Here is a 15,715-nt window from a genome sequence, read left to right as displayed (position 1 = left end):
TCACATGAAAATCTTTGTTACTGTGTTATTGATAGTTTGTTTTTTCTTTTTTGTCTTTTTATCTCGAGCAAACGGAATACCGTATTACCATAGACTGTAGACACAAACAGCTAAAAAAAAAAAAAAAAACTTTCGAATTAGCTAGCTGAATGTTGAGGTTTTTTTTTTTTTATTATTTTCTTTTGATGAAAAATGGGCATATTTCATAATTTGCAAATTCATTATTAAACAATTCCAAAAAGCGAAGAATACAACTCTTGGTTTAAATAATTGAACGTGCATTGGGAAGAAAAAAATCTAAAAAGATATTCACAAAAATTCTCCCTGTTTATAGTTATACATTTGTATAAGACTGTTGCATATAAATAATATTTTGATTTAATATGGCATACTATACTATTGGAAATAGATATATCTTTTTAAACGGTTCAACCTCCTTGGCTAGTCAAGGCGTCTGGATGGCAGGATAAGCCTCCTTGTATTTAATTGTACATTTGTATAAAACTACAGTATGTGAATGATATTTTTATTTTATTTAGCATATTATAACATTTTAAATAAATTAAATATATAATTTTAAAAGGCTCAACCTCCTTGGCTACCCAAGGCGTCTGGACGGCGGTGTGAGGAGAGGACCTGCTGGTCTGGCAACACTGTCTTTGTGATGGTTCGTAAACATGGCGTCGCTGAAATCACTCACGGACGACGACTTGCGTCAAAAATTGAAACAATACGGCATCACGTCGCCTGTCACATCTACCACGAGAGATATATTGATTAAGAAATTAAACCACGCCATTGCGAACCAGAAAAAGAGTCCCGCAGTGAATAGAACGGCCTGGAAAAACGCGAATAGAAGACTGCACACATTGAGTTCGGACGAGGACGAGGACTTCGAGTCGTCCACACGTCAAATATCGGGCAGAACGAGCAGTAGATATTCCAGGAGTAAAAGAGACAATGTGAAAAGTGGCCATGAAACTCCAGTCAGTGATCGAAACGGCGCTTCTTCGAGCCCGAACGGTAATAGTGGTGATAGATTCAGTGTCCGACGGTTTGGAGGTCTCAGATCTAACGATCTCGAGGACCAGAGTGAAAAAAAATACTCGTTGACAGTGAGGAATAATTCTAATAGTTCTGCTCACAGTGAGGACCCCGCGAGCAAAAGAACGAGATTATCTGTAGGGCCAACGTCTGCCTTTGACCCTGCGGTGAGTACCTGGTCGGGCGTCAGTGCCAGGTCAGGGATCGGTGCCAGGTCAGGTATCAGTGCCAGGTCTGGGATCAACCCTAGGGCCAAAATCTACGACGACTGTGACACAGGTTCGGACTCAGATTTGGCCGAGTGCGAGGATGCCGTCGACCTGTCCAAGACGGCTGCTGCGTCCGTGTCGTGTAACGATAGGGAGAACAGTGCGGTGCCGAACGAGTCGTTCGGCACCAAGAGTTTTTATCAGAATCACAAATCGGGGATTTCGTCTTCCTCGGACCATGTAGGCGTATTAAAAGGTGGTGATGATTATGTTAGAAGTAGAAAAGTTAGGTACAGTTTCTTGGAGAACGGGAGGCGGCACGACGGAAGCGAGTGTGGCGAAGACCAGGCGAACGGTAATAAGTGTTTAGGTGTGGACGAATCAATTGTGACCCAGACGAGCCCCTCCGCGATGAACCACGAGGGCATGAGAGTGGCCAACGGTAGACATCATAGTGAAACAAATTCTCCGCTCGATCATTCGCCCGGTGATGAAAGTACATGGCATTACTCCATCCCTCTTTTACTTTTAGTTCTCTTAGTTGTTTTCTTTGGCGTTGTTGCCATGCTGTACGTCAACATGCGAATACCTCTTCTGCCAATGCTGCAGTCTGTGCCTGCCATGATCTGCCAATTCATGGCAACATTACCTGTGCCTTTCCTCGCTCGAACTAACCTTGAGAATCGGAGCCAGACTGAACCTTTACCACTGCCATCGCGGTCGGACGGTAAGCCGCCGTCACACACGCCAGGTATGCAGAAGGATTTTAGATTTACGTCGTTTTATTGTAAATTTATAATACAGCTGTATTTTACCATTGACTTTTGAATGACATTGAAGATTTACCTACTTTAAGGGCTGCTATTCTGGTCCTATACGGCAAAGAAACCCTATTCTCTACATGATCTTTTCATAATTAATTTTATTGTATACATTCAGGCATTCAGCATTTCACGATGAATATTACTCACAGGACCTTTTATGATTAATTTTATCTTATACATTACAAGGCATTCAGCATTTCATGATGCATATTGTTTGTTTATTGTAATTTTGTTGTTTGAATAGAGTTGTCCTTTCCTTGTTCACATACTCGACCTTGAAATTTGACATTTCCGGGTAGGGATGAACGGCCTGAGATGTTTCTCTATTTATAAATAGGGATTTTATAATTATCGATACAAATTGGGAAAATGGTAAATACAGTATATAATAACCCAGGTGAATATGGTTGCAAAAGTATTTTCATGTGGTTAAAATTGTGAAATTTTTTGTACCTGAAATTGATAGTTTGGAGTGGGTGTATTTTGCTGGTGATGATATACTGGTATTATTTAATTAGACACCAATATTAACCCTTTTACCCCCAAAGGACGTACTGGTATGTTTCACAAAAGCCATCCCTTTACCCCCATGGACGTACCGGTACGTCCTTGCAAAAAAATGCTATAAAAATTTTTTTTTTCATATTTTTGATTTTTTTTTTTTGAGAAAATTCAGGCATTTTCCAAGAGAATGAGACAAACCTGACCTCTCTATGACAAAAATTAAGGCTGTTAGAGCAATTTAAAAAAAATATACAGCAAAATGTGCTGGGAATAAAATAACCCCTTGGGGGTTAAGGTTTGGAACTTTCCAAATAGCCTGGGGGTAAAAGGGTTAATACACAAAAAAATAGTTTATCTGATGGCACTGATGTGATTTGTTAAAAAAAATGGCCTAATGAATATCAACTTGTGTATAAATTAGTAAATGTTAATCTTGCCATTCTCAAATTTATCCGGAAAGGTAATAGTGACTTATTGCGCTATTCATAATTACTTGTGATAGATTTCCTGTATTTATGTAATTTACAATACTGTAGTTGATACATTCTCTTTATTTTAATGTTGTTACTGTTCTTAAAATATTTTATTTCAATTTTTAATTACTTCTCTTTAAATTTCCTTTCCTCACTGGGCTATTTAATCTGTTGGAGCCCACGGGCTTATAGCATCTGCTTTTCCAACTACAGTAGAATTTTAGCTTAGCAAGTAATAATGATAATAACACTGCCAGTTTTTTCTCTTGTTAATGTATATAAAAATTTGGTTAATATGGGATACTTTAATTACTAGCAAAACTGGAATTTGCTATAAGAAATAAACGTGTACTAGCTAGTTGACATTTTTCTTTATACAGTATATTTCATGGGGGCTGACGGCATAATAACTTACATATCGGTCGATTAAAGTGTGAAGTCTGTTTCTCACTCCTAAGTCCATTGTTTACTTTTGGAAGACGAATCAAGAGTTACTGCATATGTGTTGGTTGGGTAATTCTATACAATAGCTTTGCCAGCAAGTTATCAAATTTAAGTACTTTCACTAAAAAGAGGGAAGTCCAAGGTTTTGTTTGATAAATAAATCTAAGCGGCGCTAGGTCTAGAAGTGGTTATAAATCAAAATTAAATTTGACCCACCTGATAAAAACCAAGTCCCTCGACTTCATAACTCTCTCAAATTCCTCTTCAGACTGAGCCCTCGTTTGTTCGTTTAAAATGATAGATTGTCATTATTACATTATCGACTGTATTCTACATAGCAAGACGTCCCCCAAACATCATACCGGTAGTTTTTAACCAATGATGATTATCCATATTTTACTTTGGACTAGCATTTTAACAAAACTAGAGTCACGTGACTTGAATACTCAATCAGGTGACAGTTTTACTTGGAAACTGAACGCTTTTCACACAATTTTCACCACTAATTTTTCAGTCTTTTGAGAGCCATGGAGGTGTGTGAACCTTTAACTTCTGGTGTGGTTTCTCCTTTACCATCTACTTTGACATCAATTTCTGTGGATTTTCTCCCAAGTTCTTGTCTCAATTGTTATTTAAATTACAGTATAAAGATTTTGTTTTGCATTATTGCGGTAATATCGAAAGAATAATAGAACATTGCCAATATTACGGTGTTATTAAAAGTGAGTGACACTATTTGCCCCACCTGTGGTTCTAAGTGCCGACTTGATATTACCAAAAAAGCAGTTCTGTGTGACAGAAGAGATGTTGTATTGAAAAACAAGAAGACAGTGAATAAAGGGTTAGTTTTTACGTATCCATTTTTATGGGAATTTGGTTTAAAAAAAGTCATTTAGATATAGAATCTAATTTGTTACTTGTACATAATTATATTGGTGTTAAATTTATTCATAAATTTGTTGAAAATGAATTAAGAATTTCTCTCAAAACTATAAATGATTGGTGCTCATTCATTCGTGAGGTTATTGTGCAATTGGGTATTGAGTCGGGAAGGTGCAGCTCACCTTTACTCTCCAACTCAAGTACGCAAAGGGTTTTAGGCTGTCATATATTTAATATGGCTGTGCAAGCACCTGCTAGGTAAGGATACGGCTACTATAGTCCATTTCTTTTAGCGATGCATATTTGCACCGACTCGCAGCGGTTCACTTTCAGCTCGGAAAAGTTTCCGGATCGCTGATTGGTTGGACAAGATAATTTTAACCAATCAGCGATCAGGAAACTTTTCCGAGCTAAAAGGGCACCGCCGCGAGTCGGTGCAAATATGCATCGCTAAAAGAAATGGACTATAGGTTAGGTTAGGCAGTTTGATTAGGTTAGCTGCTGGCCTTGTTTATTGCTAATTCTACATGTGCCATTATTTGTATGTTAAAACAGATTCTTTAGTTCATTCCCCACCCAAAAACCCCGGTTTCCCACGGGGGGTCCCCCACGATTGGAAAGGTTAACAAATAGGGTCAAAATACTGTTCCTCCTCCAAAAAAAAAAGGTCAGTTTTAGATATAGCACCAAGTATATCATCAGAAAAAAAATATCACAATTATTAGTGGCGGAGATATTGTATAGAATTACCTTTGTTTGCATTCACATTTGCAAGCTGTTCTGTTTTTTGTATGACGTAATCATTACCCTGGCTTTTTTAACCAATTACGAGCTTCCAAATATTTATGTACAAGTTCCCGGAACAGCAGTTTTTATCCACCCTCCCATTCAGTACCCTCATGACTACCATCACATAAAAACATTTCCAAGAAGGAAGTACAATCTGTTTTGTGTACGAAGGTCCCCAACATACAAACGTTCCGAGATACAAACACAAATCCAAGTGAAAATAACAAAGAAAAGATAGGGAAGTACTGTAATAAAACAATATTATATTATTTAACCCTTTTAACCCCAGGCTATTTGTAAATTTCCAACCCTTAACCCCCAGGGGGTTATTATTTTCCCAGCACATTTTGCAGTAAATTTTTTTTAAATGGGTCTAACAGCCTTAATTTTTGTCATAGAGAGGTCAGGTTGGTCTCATTCTCTTGGAAAATGCCTGAATTTTCTCATAAAATTATCAAAAATATGAAAAAAAATTATAATTTTTATAGCATTTTTTTGCAAGGACGTACCGGTACGTCCGTGGGGGTAAAGGGATGGCTTTTGTGAAACGTACCAGTACGTCCTTTGGGGGTAAAAGGGTTAAAACCGTAGCAAAATAACATTTATAATAACCTGATATCTATTTTATATGAAACCTGGCTGTTTGTAGGCTTTAGTTGCTGGAAATCATAGGCATGGAATTCAGGTTTGTTCTACCCTATGCCAAAATTTTACAAAATTCGACAGACAAACAACTTCTTGGAATCAATTAAGTTTGTAAGTTGAGGACCTGTACAATCTCTCTTGAAATAGAGTTTGATTTCATTTATTTTGGTAGTTATGACGAAAACGCTCTCCGTTCAGTATACATGTAACTATTGTTGCTCATGTTGAAGTACAAACTATCCCCAAAATAATGACCCTCGGGGATTGCCATGTACCGCTTGCCAGTACAGAGGAGCAATGAGGTATGTTAATTTTGCTATCATAGATAATTATACTTTAATTTCTAGCCACTTACATGATCCATATATTTTTCCAACAGGTTACCTTGTGTTTATTTTGTATTTCTGACCATTACGAGTGATTTGCAGCAAGCAAGTCACTCGTATTGGGCATTTTCCTACTCATAAACCCCATTTTCCCATAACTGTCTTCATATAATGAAGTCCAAAAACTCATGAACGGGTGGTTTGCCCTAATAATCATGGTCAGAAATGTAGCGAGTAGGAAAAATATATGGTTCATGTACTTGGCTAGAAATTAAAGTATCATGTATTTGCAAGGATGTTTCCATACTTCAGTGATTTTATGTTTTATGAAATAATTTTGAGTCGCTCCATGGCTGCAGCGTGCGTTAGAAGTAGGTGTAAGCATTTGGGTTGAATTAAATGTACCCCTATTTAAGTAATTTACAACAATAGTTATAACATTCTCTTAGTCCTTTGAGTGCCATTGTATACTAATTTTTTTCTTATGTATATGAAAATTTTATAAGATATGTACAAACATATATCAGTGAAAAGTAAATCTATCAAGATATACTTTTAAAAGTTCGTAAAGATTTATCTGTGATAATTTTAAATGATAAGACGGAGTGCTCTAGGAGTTGATTAATTATATGCTTGCCATACGTTTTAACATTTTTTTAATGGAGTATATTATACTGTAAAGATATTGAAGGTAAGTAGTACTATGTTTTATTTAGGTTTGCTAAGGGATTGTTCTTGTAGACTATGTTAGGAAGTTGAAACTCCCCTAAAAAGGAAGGAGGGGGTTGGGCTCCCGGGACATACACACACTGGATCTATGTTTGTTCGTACGTAAATACAAACCCTCATCCTTTAGGTAGGGAGGTATGTTTTCAGCGCTAAACTGGATGGCTGTTGAATCATTCAATGAGCAGCTAAGCAACAGGTGGTAGCAAGGGTGAGGACTTCAACCCCTTACATGTCAAAGTCTCTTCACTTATGGTTTTGGTTGCATCGAGCATGGACATACTGATGCGAACTTTTCATTTTCTTTTTCTTTCAGGAAGTGAATGGTGGCTGTTGTTTGTTATTCTGAAGCAAGACACTCTTATCATGGGAGGATGTGTTTGACATCCTTTTTTATTTGTTGTTGTTAAACCGGCTGTAGATTGTTCGTAATCATCCCTGGGTGCTGAGAGTAGGTTGTGGCCTCTTTGTGGTGTCAAGTGTATGCTTTGCTTCGTCCTTCCGCTCATTGGGTGCATCTGCTGTTGCTGCTCATGTACTTACTCCCTTGGTTTCTTTCCCGGGGAGTGTGCGGTAGGAGAAAGGAAACCTCGGACCTACGTCGGCAGACTTTTGGGTGCTGGTGACGTGTGCTGTTCCTCCTGTAGTCCCTGCACCCCATCAGAGGTGGGAGGCTTTTCTCCGTTGGTGCCACTTTTGACGAGTATAACGTAAGAAAGCTTTTGGCCTCCTTAGGTCTTTCATGTAAATGTTGCCAGTGGTGAAAGGTGTGTGACTGTGTTCCCGATGATGCCTGCAGTGGTTCCCCCTCCCTAGAGCCCCAGGGCCAAAAGGATGTGTTCCCCTGGTGGCGGGGTGGTTCCCTGTGCATCTCCCGTACTGGGTCACCTTCCACTTCGCCTGTGCTCTATGCGGATCCTTGTGCCTCGGCGTTTTGGGGCTTCTGCTCCCATGTAAGTGTAACGGCACCTCCTGTGACAGTGTTCTTCAGTGTTGTGGTTCCTGTCAGAAGAATCCCTGTGGTTTCTTCCCTTGGGGGAAGAGAAATTGAATTTCATACTTGTACAGATGTTGAAGTACGGTACTTGAGCATGCTGATAGACAAGAAAGTAGCAAGCTCAGCACTGGCAGAGTATTCTCGACCACTTTCCTCGCTGTAGAAGCTTGTTCATCACGGGCACCTTCATCAGGATCCCTTCAGTAATGTTGAAAGATCACCCAACCTTCTTGTTCCAGTGGGGTAGGAGACTCCAGACGATCCTACCTGGTGGCTGAATGAGGAAATTCTCACCAGGGGAGTCCAACTCAACATGGCATCTGTTCCCAGATGCATAAGAGAGGAAGTGCACACCTGGGCAACCTTTTTGTCTCAGAAGTGTAGTTAGAAGAAAATCTTCTATTCATCAATGTTCTGGAAATGCTAACAGTATTTATAGCCCTGCAAGCATTCCAAAAATGTTTGAGGAGGTACCCTGTGTTGTTGAAGACCTACAAAACTACCATAATAGCCTACGTCAACAAGCAAGGGGGTATGTCTTTGTGACCCCCTGTACAAGGTGATGAAGCAGATGGACATCTGGGTGGTATTCCACACTGTAGAGTTGTCAGCCAGGTATTTTGAAGGCAAGAGGTAAGTACTACCCAACACAATTATTTTAAACATAAGACTTACCTGGTAGTTATATATATAGCTTACGTCTCTTGACGTCAGCTATATATATAACTACCAGGTATGTTAAAAAATTTATATTTTAATGAAAATAACATTTTGCCACGGTCAGGTTATCAGGTCGTAGTGGTTCCGTATCCTTGCGCCGCGGAAAAGCTTCTTGCCATGTGGCTAGACAGGAAACCACTTCCATATGTCATTCCCATTCAGCCAGATATGCATTATGCCAGGCCTCAAGATAACCCTGATTGCTCCCAGATGGATACATGCTGAATGGTATCCCAATCTGTTATAACTTATAGTTGGGGTCCCAGTGGTCCTCGCCTCTCTTTCAGCTGCATATTCTGAGACTGTCCAATATCTATGAGCAAAGGCTATATATGAGAAACTGTACTATATACTGTATACCTAAAATAGTTTTCTGCAGCTCTCTACCAGGGAAGTGGGCCATCATCTGCAATTGGGGTCTCTGTCAAAGTAGGTACTTGGGGGAACTTGCACAGAGCAACAGCAATGCTGGTGCACAAAAATTTCTTTGTTCCAGCACCAAAAATCTTTCAGCTTGGAGATATATTTCGGCGACAGCTGAAACTATTCGTAAAACCTTTAGCGAGGGCAACTACCCTCGGCTAGTTGGGAGGGATAGCAGGGGTTAGGACCCCCCCCACTAACAAACGCAGTAGCCAAAACATGCCACTTTTTATTTTGTCTCGGAAGAGAAGACGTCATTCTCCTCCGCTTGACTCGGTTTAAAAACGTATGAAACCAACTTGCCTTAAAATTAAAGCTTTCCTATTCCCTTGTATGTAAGAGTGATTGCATTCCTATTTTTAGAATTGTCCAGGCAGAGAAAGGCACCACTGCATCACCTTCATGTCTGCGCTAGAGACGGATCCTCATGCTCTTTGTCCTACGTACAGGGTACACACACGTATGCAGGAGTCTCCCTGTTATGTGTGTAGAGAGTGGCCTCCCTCCCAGTGGCAGCGATTTAGCAAACGCAGAAAAAAGGCAAAAAGGGATTCTTCACCTTTGGGGTCATCCTTAAAGTCGAAGAAATCTCACCAAATTTCTCCGATGGCTCAACCCCGTCACTCCGACTCTACCCAGTTGGTCTCTTCTTGGGACCAAACGGGTATAAGTGGAGGCGCCTTGACTCTCAGACAATCTTGCAGGCCCGTAGTCTCTATTACTTCTCTTGGAGAAGCAGCGCACTTTTTCCGACAGCTCTATCTAATCACTCCGACTCTGCCCAGTCGGTCTCTTCTTGGGACCAATCGGGTAAGAGTGGAGGCGCCTTGATTCTCAGAAAACCTTGCAGGTCCGTAGTCTCGGTTGCTTCTTTTGGATAAGCAGTATGCTTTTTTAACGGCTGAATCCCGTCACTCCTACTCTGCCCAGTCGGTCTCTTCTGGGGACCAATCTGGTAAGAGTGGAGGCGCCTTGACTCTCAGACAACCTTGCAGGCCCATAGTCTCGGTTGCTTCTCTTGGAGAAGCAGCGTACTTTTTCTGACGGCTCAGTCCCGTCACTTCGACTCTGCCCAGTCGGTCTCTTCTGGGGACCAATTGGGTAAGAGTGGAGGCGCCTTGACTCTAAGACAACCTTGTAGGCCTGTAGTCTCTGTTGCTTCTTTGGAGACGTAGTGTACTTTTTCTGACGGCTCAATCCCGTCACTTCGACTCTGCCCAGTCGGTCTCTTATGGGGACCAATCTGGTAAGAGTGGAGGTGCCTGGACTCTTAGACAACCTTGCAGGCCCATAGTCTGTTGCTTCTCTTGGAGAAGCAGCGTACTTTTTCCGACAGCTCATTTGTGTTACTCCGACTCTGCCCAGTCGGTCTCTTCTGGGGACCAATCGGGTAAGAGTGGAAGCGCCTTGACTCTCAGAAAACCTTGTAAGCTCATAGTCTCTGTTGCTTCGCTGGAGAAGCAGTACAGACTTCGTCCATAAGGGTCTCTCTTTCCTCTGACACAGTATGTCAGCTGTGGCTGTCCTTCAGGATCCTGAGTTCCCCATGTAAGGAACGCCATCTCGAGGTCCTTTGGCGACGGACACAGGGTGATGGCGGGGCTACCTCACCGAAGGGTACTTACGATTCTTCCCCCCAACACTGTCGGTTTAGTACTAAAGAAGTCCCTTGTGTCTCTTGCCGGAGCACCTGGAGCCCCTTCTCTCGCTCGTTTGGCTACGTCAGATGGACGCCGAAGCTCGACGGATATCATTCTGAGCATTATGTCAGAGGATTCCTTTGCAGGAATGGCTCCAGGTGACAGACAATCCTCCCATTTGTGGGATGGATGCCTTTCACCAGTTGTTGTCAGACTTTCTTCCTTTTTGTGGAATGATCCTCTCACATCGGCAACAGGTGTCGATCATCCTTCCCGCCTGCGAGAGAGACAACCTGAGTGGTCGTCTCCTAGAGCCTTCGGGAAATGGGTACGGGATTCATCTGCACCTTGTATCAGCTCTTCAGAGCTAGATGATGGGGGTATTAGGCAGCTGTTTACAGCTCCTGCCCCCCCCCCCCCCCCCACCGGACATCAAGGTGCTCGTTGCTTTGAGAGGCCAAGTATCACCCTTGTGCCTAGGGCTTCTACCTCTTATGGGGTAGAACCTGCTGTCTTGCCTACCTATCAACAACCATCCCCATCTTATGGTGCTAGTACTTTATGCGCAAGAAAGCAAGAAGTTAGGCAACACTCAGCCTTAGGGGAAAGGATTAAGTCTGACTTCCTCTAGATAAGCACGGGCGTGCACCTTCCCACCTAGCAACGTGAAAGGGTGAGTATTTCAGTGCATTCTCCCAGCTACATGCCCAAGTCATCACTTGACAACTCTAGACGGAGTTCGTCCTATGCTCACAGCTTCGCGCCAAATCCATCACTCATGAACTCTGAACAGAGCTCAACACGCTCTTCTACACACTAAATTCATTCACCAATTCTAGACAGAGTTCGGCGTGCTCTCAACTACGCGCCAAATTCATCTCTCACCAACCCTAGATGGAGTTCAGCCAAATACCTTCCTCGCCAAACCTGGAATTGTCGTCTGCACGCACGCAAGTACGGAGAACTTCCTAGCCTGGCCTCGTCTTCTCACTTTGACAAGACTTTGACCTCGCTTGCTCAAGCGCGCTACATACTTGAAAGACGAAACGCACAGGAACTCAACTTGACCTGCTCTCTCAGGCGTGCACACTACTTCCTCCTATCAGTTGCTGTTTCTCCAGTGCTCACCGAAGCTGCATGCACCTGTAGAGTGCTTGCCATATGTGCGCTCACCTCGTCATCAGAGGACACCTGCTCAGCGCTCGCCATACGCATGCATCCTCACCAAGACTTGAATTGTTAGCGCTCTCCTCCTCCGAGGAAATGGGCTGGTGTGCCTTTAAAGACAGTAACTTTTTCGAAGGCGAAGTCACCGTAGCAAAGAGCTAAAAGGTTTGTATTTAGTGATGAAACAAATGACAAATTTGGAAATAATTTGTATTTTTCCTAATCATGCAAACCTGAAGCTCTTTACGCATACTGGCCCGCCATCCTTTATCACTGGAATTCCTGCTTGCAATTGCAAAGTGGCTTGTTTTACCTACTGCATTTGTGAGTGGGGTGGTTGGTCCTACCCTACCCCACTCCCCAGTAACTGGTAGTTGCACCTCGCTAAAAGGTTTGCGACTAATTTCAGCTGTCGTCTAAATATATCTCCATAGTAAAAGAACTTCCAGTTTCTATGGTAAAGAAAATTCCAAATTATTTCCAAATTTGTTGCGACATAATTTTGGTTCATGATGATGCAGAATTAATGAGTGTGCTTTCTTTTGTCTGGCATATAAGAGAAGAATGAACCTGGAAACATTTGTAAGGGGCAAATACTGTATAGGCCTCAACAGTACAGTATATGGTTTATTAAAAATACAATTTTTATTGATTGAGGTCCTGTAAATTATGATTTATGGGTGAATTATAGCAGTTTAATAAAGTGATTGTAAATAATGTAGGTATATATTACTCTGACATTAATACTGTTTTTCCAAATCTCTTGCAGAAAACAGGATGCCATTATGCGGTAATGGACCAAAGGTAAGTTTGTTTTTTTTTTTTTTTTGCAAAACTTTCAGTGCCTAAAACTTTATATAGAATAGCAGCAGTAATCTTACAGAAGTTAAAATTTACGCAGAGGTTTAAAAAGGAGTACAAATACAATAGTAAAATTATTAGGAAAATCATTGTGGGTTTCGTTTAATAAAAACTTCTGATTTTGACATTAATTTTTATGCCGTATATAAATGTTTGAATTTTTTATTACTAGTACAGCAATAGTATCTAGTACTGTAGTGAATCGGAACAACAGGGCCAAATGGTTTTGGCACAGGCTTCCAAAATTATTTACAGGGCTGCAGGGTAGCAACCTTTTATTCCCATGAACTTTGAGACTCCTCTCCTCAATCCAGAACTCAGATATTAAAATAATAAAGTTTATCATATTGTTAATACCTTTGTAGCTGAAAAATTGCAAAAATTTATTGTTAAAGATAATGGTTAATAATCAAATGAGAAGCCAATGGAATAGATATAACCTGAAATATCCATGAGATGCATGTGAATATTAAAAATTTGGTAAAGGCGGGAGAGGTTGACTTTTATTATTGTAAAACAAATTGGTCTCGTGAATAAAAACCATTTTTTTTTTTTGGGGTATAAACTCTAGTTATTTATATGAATACAGTCAGTGTACCTTTGTTGAAAGTTGGAATAGTCATAGAAGAAGCATATGTTCCTAAGCTGATAAAAATATTCATCCTTTAATAGAAGTAGGATTTTAGGGACTGAAATTCGGCTGTTAGTCGAGACTATCCAGCATCTCCTCGTAGTGAAAGGCTTTTAGCGAGGCACAGCACAGGAGATCTCTGGATAACTTCAAAAAATTTCCTTGGAAGTCCACCACGCAAAATAGGATATCTTCTGTGATTGGTGCCATAAAAGGGGTACTTCTCTCAAAACCTCTATTCAACTTATCACAGACTTCCTTGTGTTTATGTGGAGAAAAAAACTCCGCTCAGTCTCAGCAGGGAAAGGCTATCGCTCAGCCTTCAGCCAAGTCTTCAGACTAAGAAGTGTAGATATATTTTCATCTTGGGAGTTAGCAATACTTGTGAAGAGCTTTGAGCAGTTCTGCCCTCCGAGAGAACTCAAACTCCCAGCGTAGAATGTGACCCGAATTCTGAGGTCCCTGAAAAGGTATGCTACGAACCTTTGAGGCATGTCTCTCAAGAACTTATTTTTCAAGATGGTTTTCTTACTGGCTTTGGCCTCTACGAAGAGTGTGGGAGAGGTACACGACTACAAAACTACTTCATCATCTGGCAGAATTGAAAGCATCTCCAAAAACATTGTATCCAATCATTGAAAGATGATTAACAGTACAGTACAAACCCAGGCAGCAAGTGAGCTAGTGTAACCGGCACATGCTTACTCACGAGATCAGAGGAGTAGGTCCCACGTTAGCCTTTCTGAAGAACTAGTCATTGGGTCGGGTTCTGAAGGCTGGAGTCCAGATAACCTTCACAACCACAAGTCACTAAATATGTTTTCTTTAGGATCTTTGGTAGCAGCTCATCAGGTGGTGTAGCATACCTAGGTCTTTCACATAACAAGAAGTATCTCATCTAAGGTAGCTGTTGCGATGTCAGTGAGAGATGAAAGTAAGATTTTCTTGCCTTTTTTCGTTCTCCTTCCTTGGATTGCAGTGGTCGAAGTGTTATGCTGTTGGATCGGATCTTGGTGCAGGTAAGCTACCATACTAAGTTACTATTCTATTTTAGATAAAGATAGAATGGTAATGGGGTACCTTACTATCTATAATCCCTCTTGTCAGGAGGAAGGGGGAGAACCATTCTATCTTTATCTAAAATAGAATAGTAACTTAGTATGGTAGCTTACCTGCATCAAGATCCGATCCAGCGGCCTAACCCTACCACCTGAATTTTTGGTCATCCATGACCATCTGTCTGTGACAGAAGCCTAGCCCTACAACCTGAATGTCAGGTCATTAGAGGTGGATTGGAATCGACACTCCTGCTCCTTTGAGAGGCTGAGACACACTTAGGGTTTTGAAAATGCAGTAGTTTTGAAAATGCAGTGGAACTGTCAGCAGGATACATTCCAGGCAAGAAGAATGTATTAACAGACATGATCAGCCGCAGGGGACAGGTAGTAGGGGTAGAGTGGTCCCTTCTCCCAGCTGTAATGGAAAAGCTTCTTGCCCATTGGGGTTCCTCAATGATTGACTTAAAAAGAAGCTTTCTATGTACTGTTCTCCAGTTCCAGACCAGGTAGCAGCTATGGAGGATGTGTTTCAACATCCCTGGAACAACCTGGATACTTAAGTTTTTCTACCGTTCTGTCTGATTGGTCGAGTCATTAACAAAGTATTGTAGACCCCGAATGTCAGGATGACCCAGGTGGCTTCCATGTGGCCGTAAGTCAAATGGTTGACCGATTTGCTGATGTTCGTCGCTGAGTTACAGAGAGAACTACCCTGGTGGCCCAACCGCCTCTGTCAGCCCCACTTCCACAGATTCAACAACTCAGTGGTGTCCCTGTCACTTTACCCATGTCGGTTATCCAGCATCTCCTATGAGCCAAAGGCATTGCGAGGGAGATGTCTGGATATCTGAGCAGATTCTCTTCAGCAGTCTACTAGGGGAAGTGGGCCATCATCTGCGACTGGTTTCGTAGATGTGATATTTCTCTGCTCGGAGCCTCTCTGCAAGTAATTACTGATTTTCTTGTTTTTCTTCACCGGGAGATGCACCTCTCAGTCATCGCAGTAAAGGGCTCATGATGAGCTTCGAACAGTTGTGCCCTCCAAAGGACATCCCCCAATGGTGGCCCCCTGCGCACATTTCCCTCTCTGTTTTCGTACAATTGGTTACAACAATATTACAACTGAAGTAAATAATCCATAATTTTTACATTTAACACTAAAAGAAAAGAAGTTGAATAGGCCCCTGCTCTTGCAAGGCAGCTAGGCTTCAGACTTTTGGATAATCCGGCCATGCAACCACCTTAGGTCAAAGGTTGAAGTGAGAGCTCTCCCGTTGAGTGGGCGGGGCTGACTCACTGCCGGTGACTATGTTTAACTTATTAAAAGTCAAATGGCCTTTCCAACTTTGCCC

At 41.5% G+C, this 15,715-nt stretch overlaps 1 protein-coding gene across 2 annotated transcripts in view; it reads left to right on the top strand.

The window, feature by feature from the left end:
- Positions 1-648: 648 nt before the first annotated feature.
- Positions 649-15,715, top strand: part of MAN1 (LEM domain-containing inner nuclear membrane protein MAN1) — a 42,048-nt gene continuing 26,981 nt past the window's right edge. Inside the window, exons 1-2 of one of the 2 annotated variants that reach the window (XM_068389547.1) lie at positions 649-2,004; positions 12,583-12,617. In XM_068389547.1, coding sequence (XP_068245648.1) covers positions 678-2,004; positions 12,583-12,617 — 1,362 coding nt within the window. In that variant the 5' untranslated portion in view covers positions 649-677. The remainder of the gene's footprint in view (positions 2,005-12,582; positions 12,618-15,715) is intronic. The other variant, XM_068389546.1, reaches the window with a different exon arrangement.

Source organism: Palaemon carinicauda, chromosome 16, assembly GCF_036898095.1.
Source record: "Palaemon carinicauda isolate YSFRI2023 chromosome 16, ASM3689809v2, whole genome shotgun sequence".
Taxonomy (NCBI): Eukaryota; Metazoa; Arthropoda; class Malacostraca; order Decapoda; family Palaemonidae; genus Palaemon; species Palaemon carinicauda.
The sequence above is the reverse complement of the archived record's forward strand: the minus strand, read 5'-3'. Positions and strand labels throughout refer to the sequence as shown.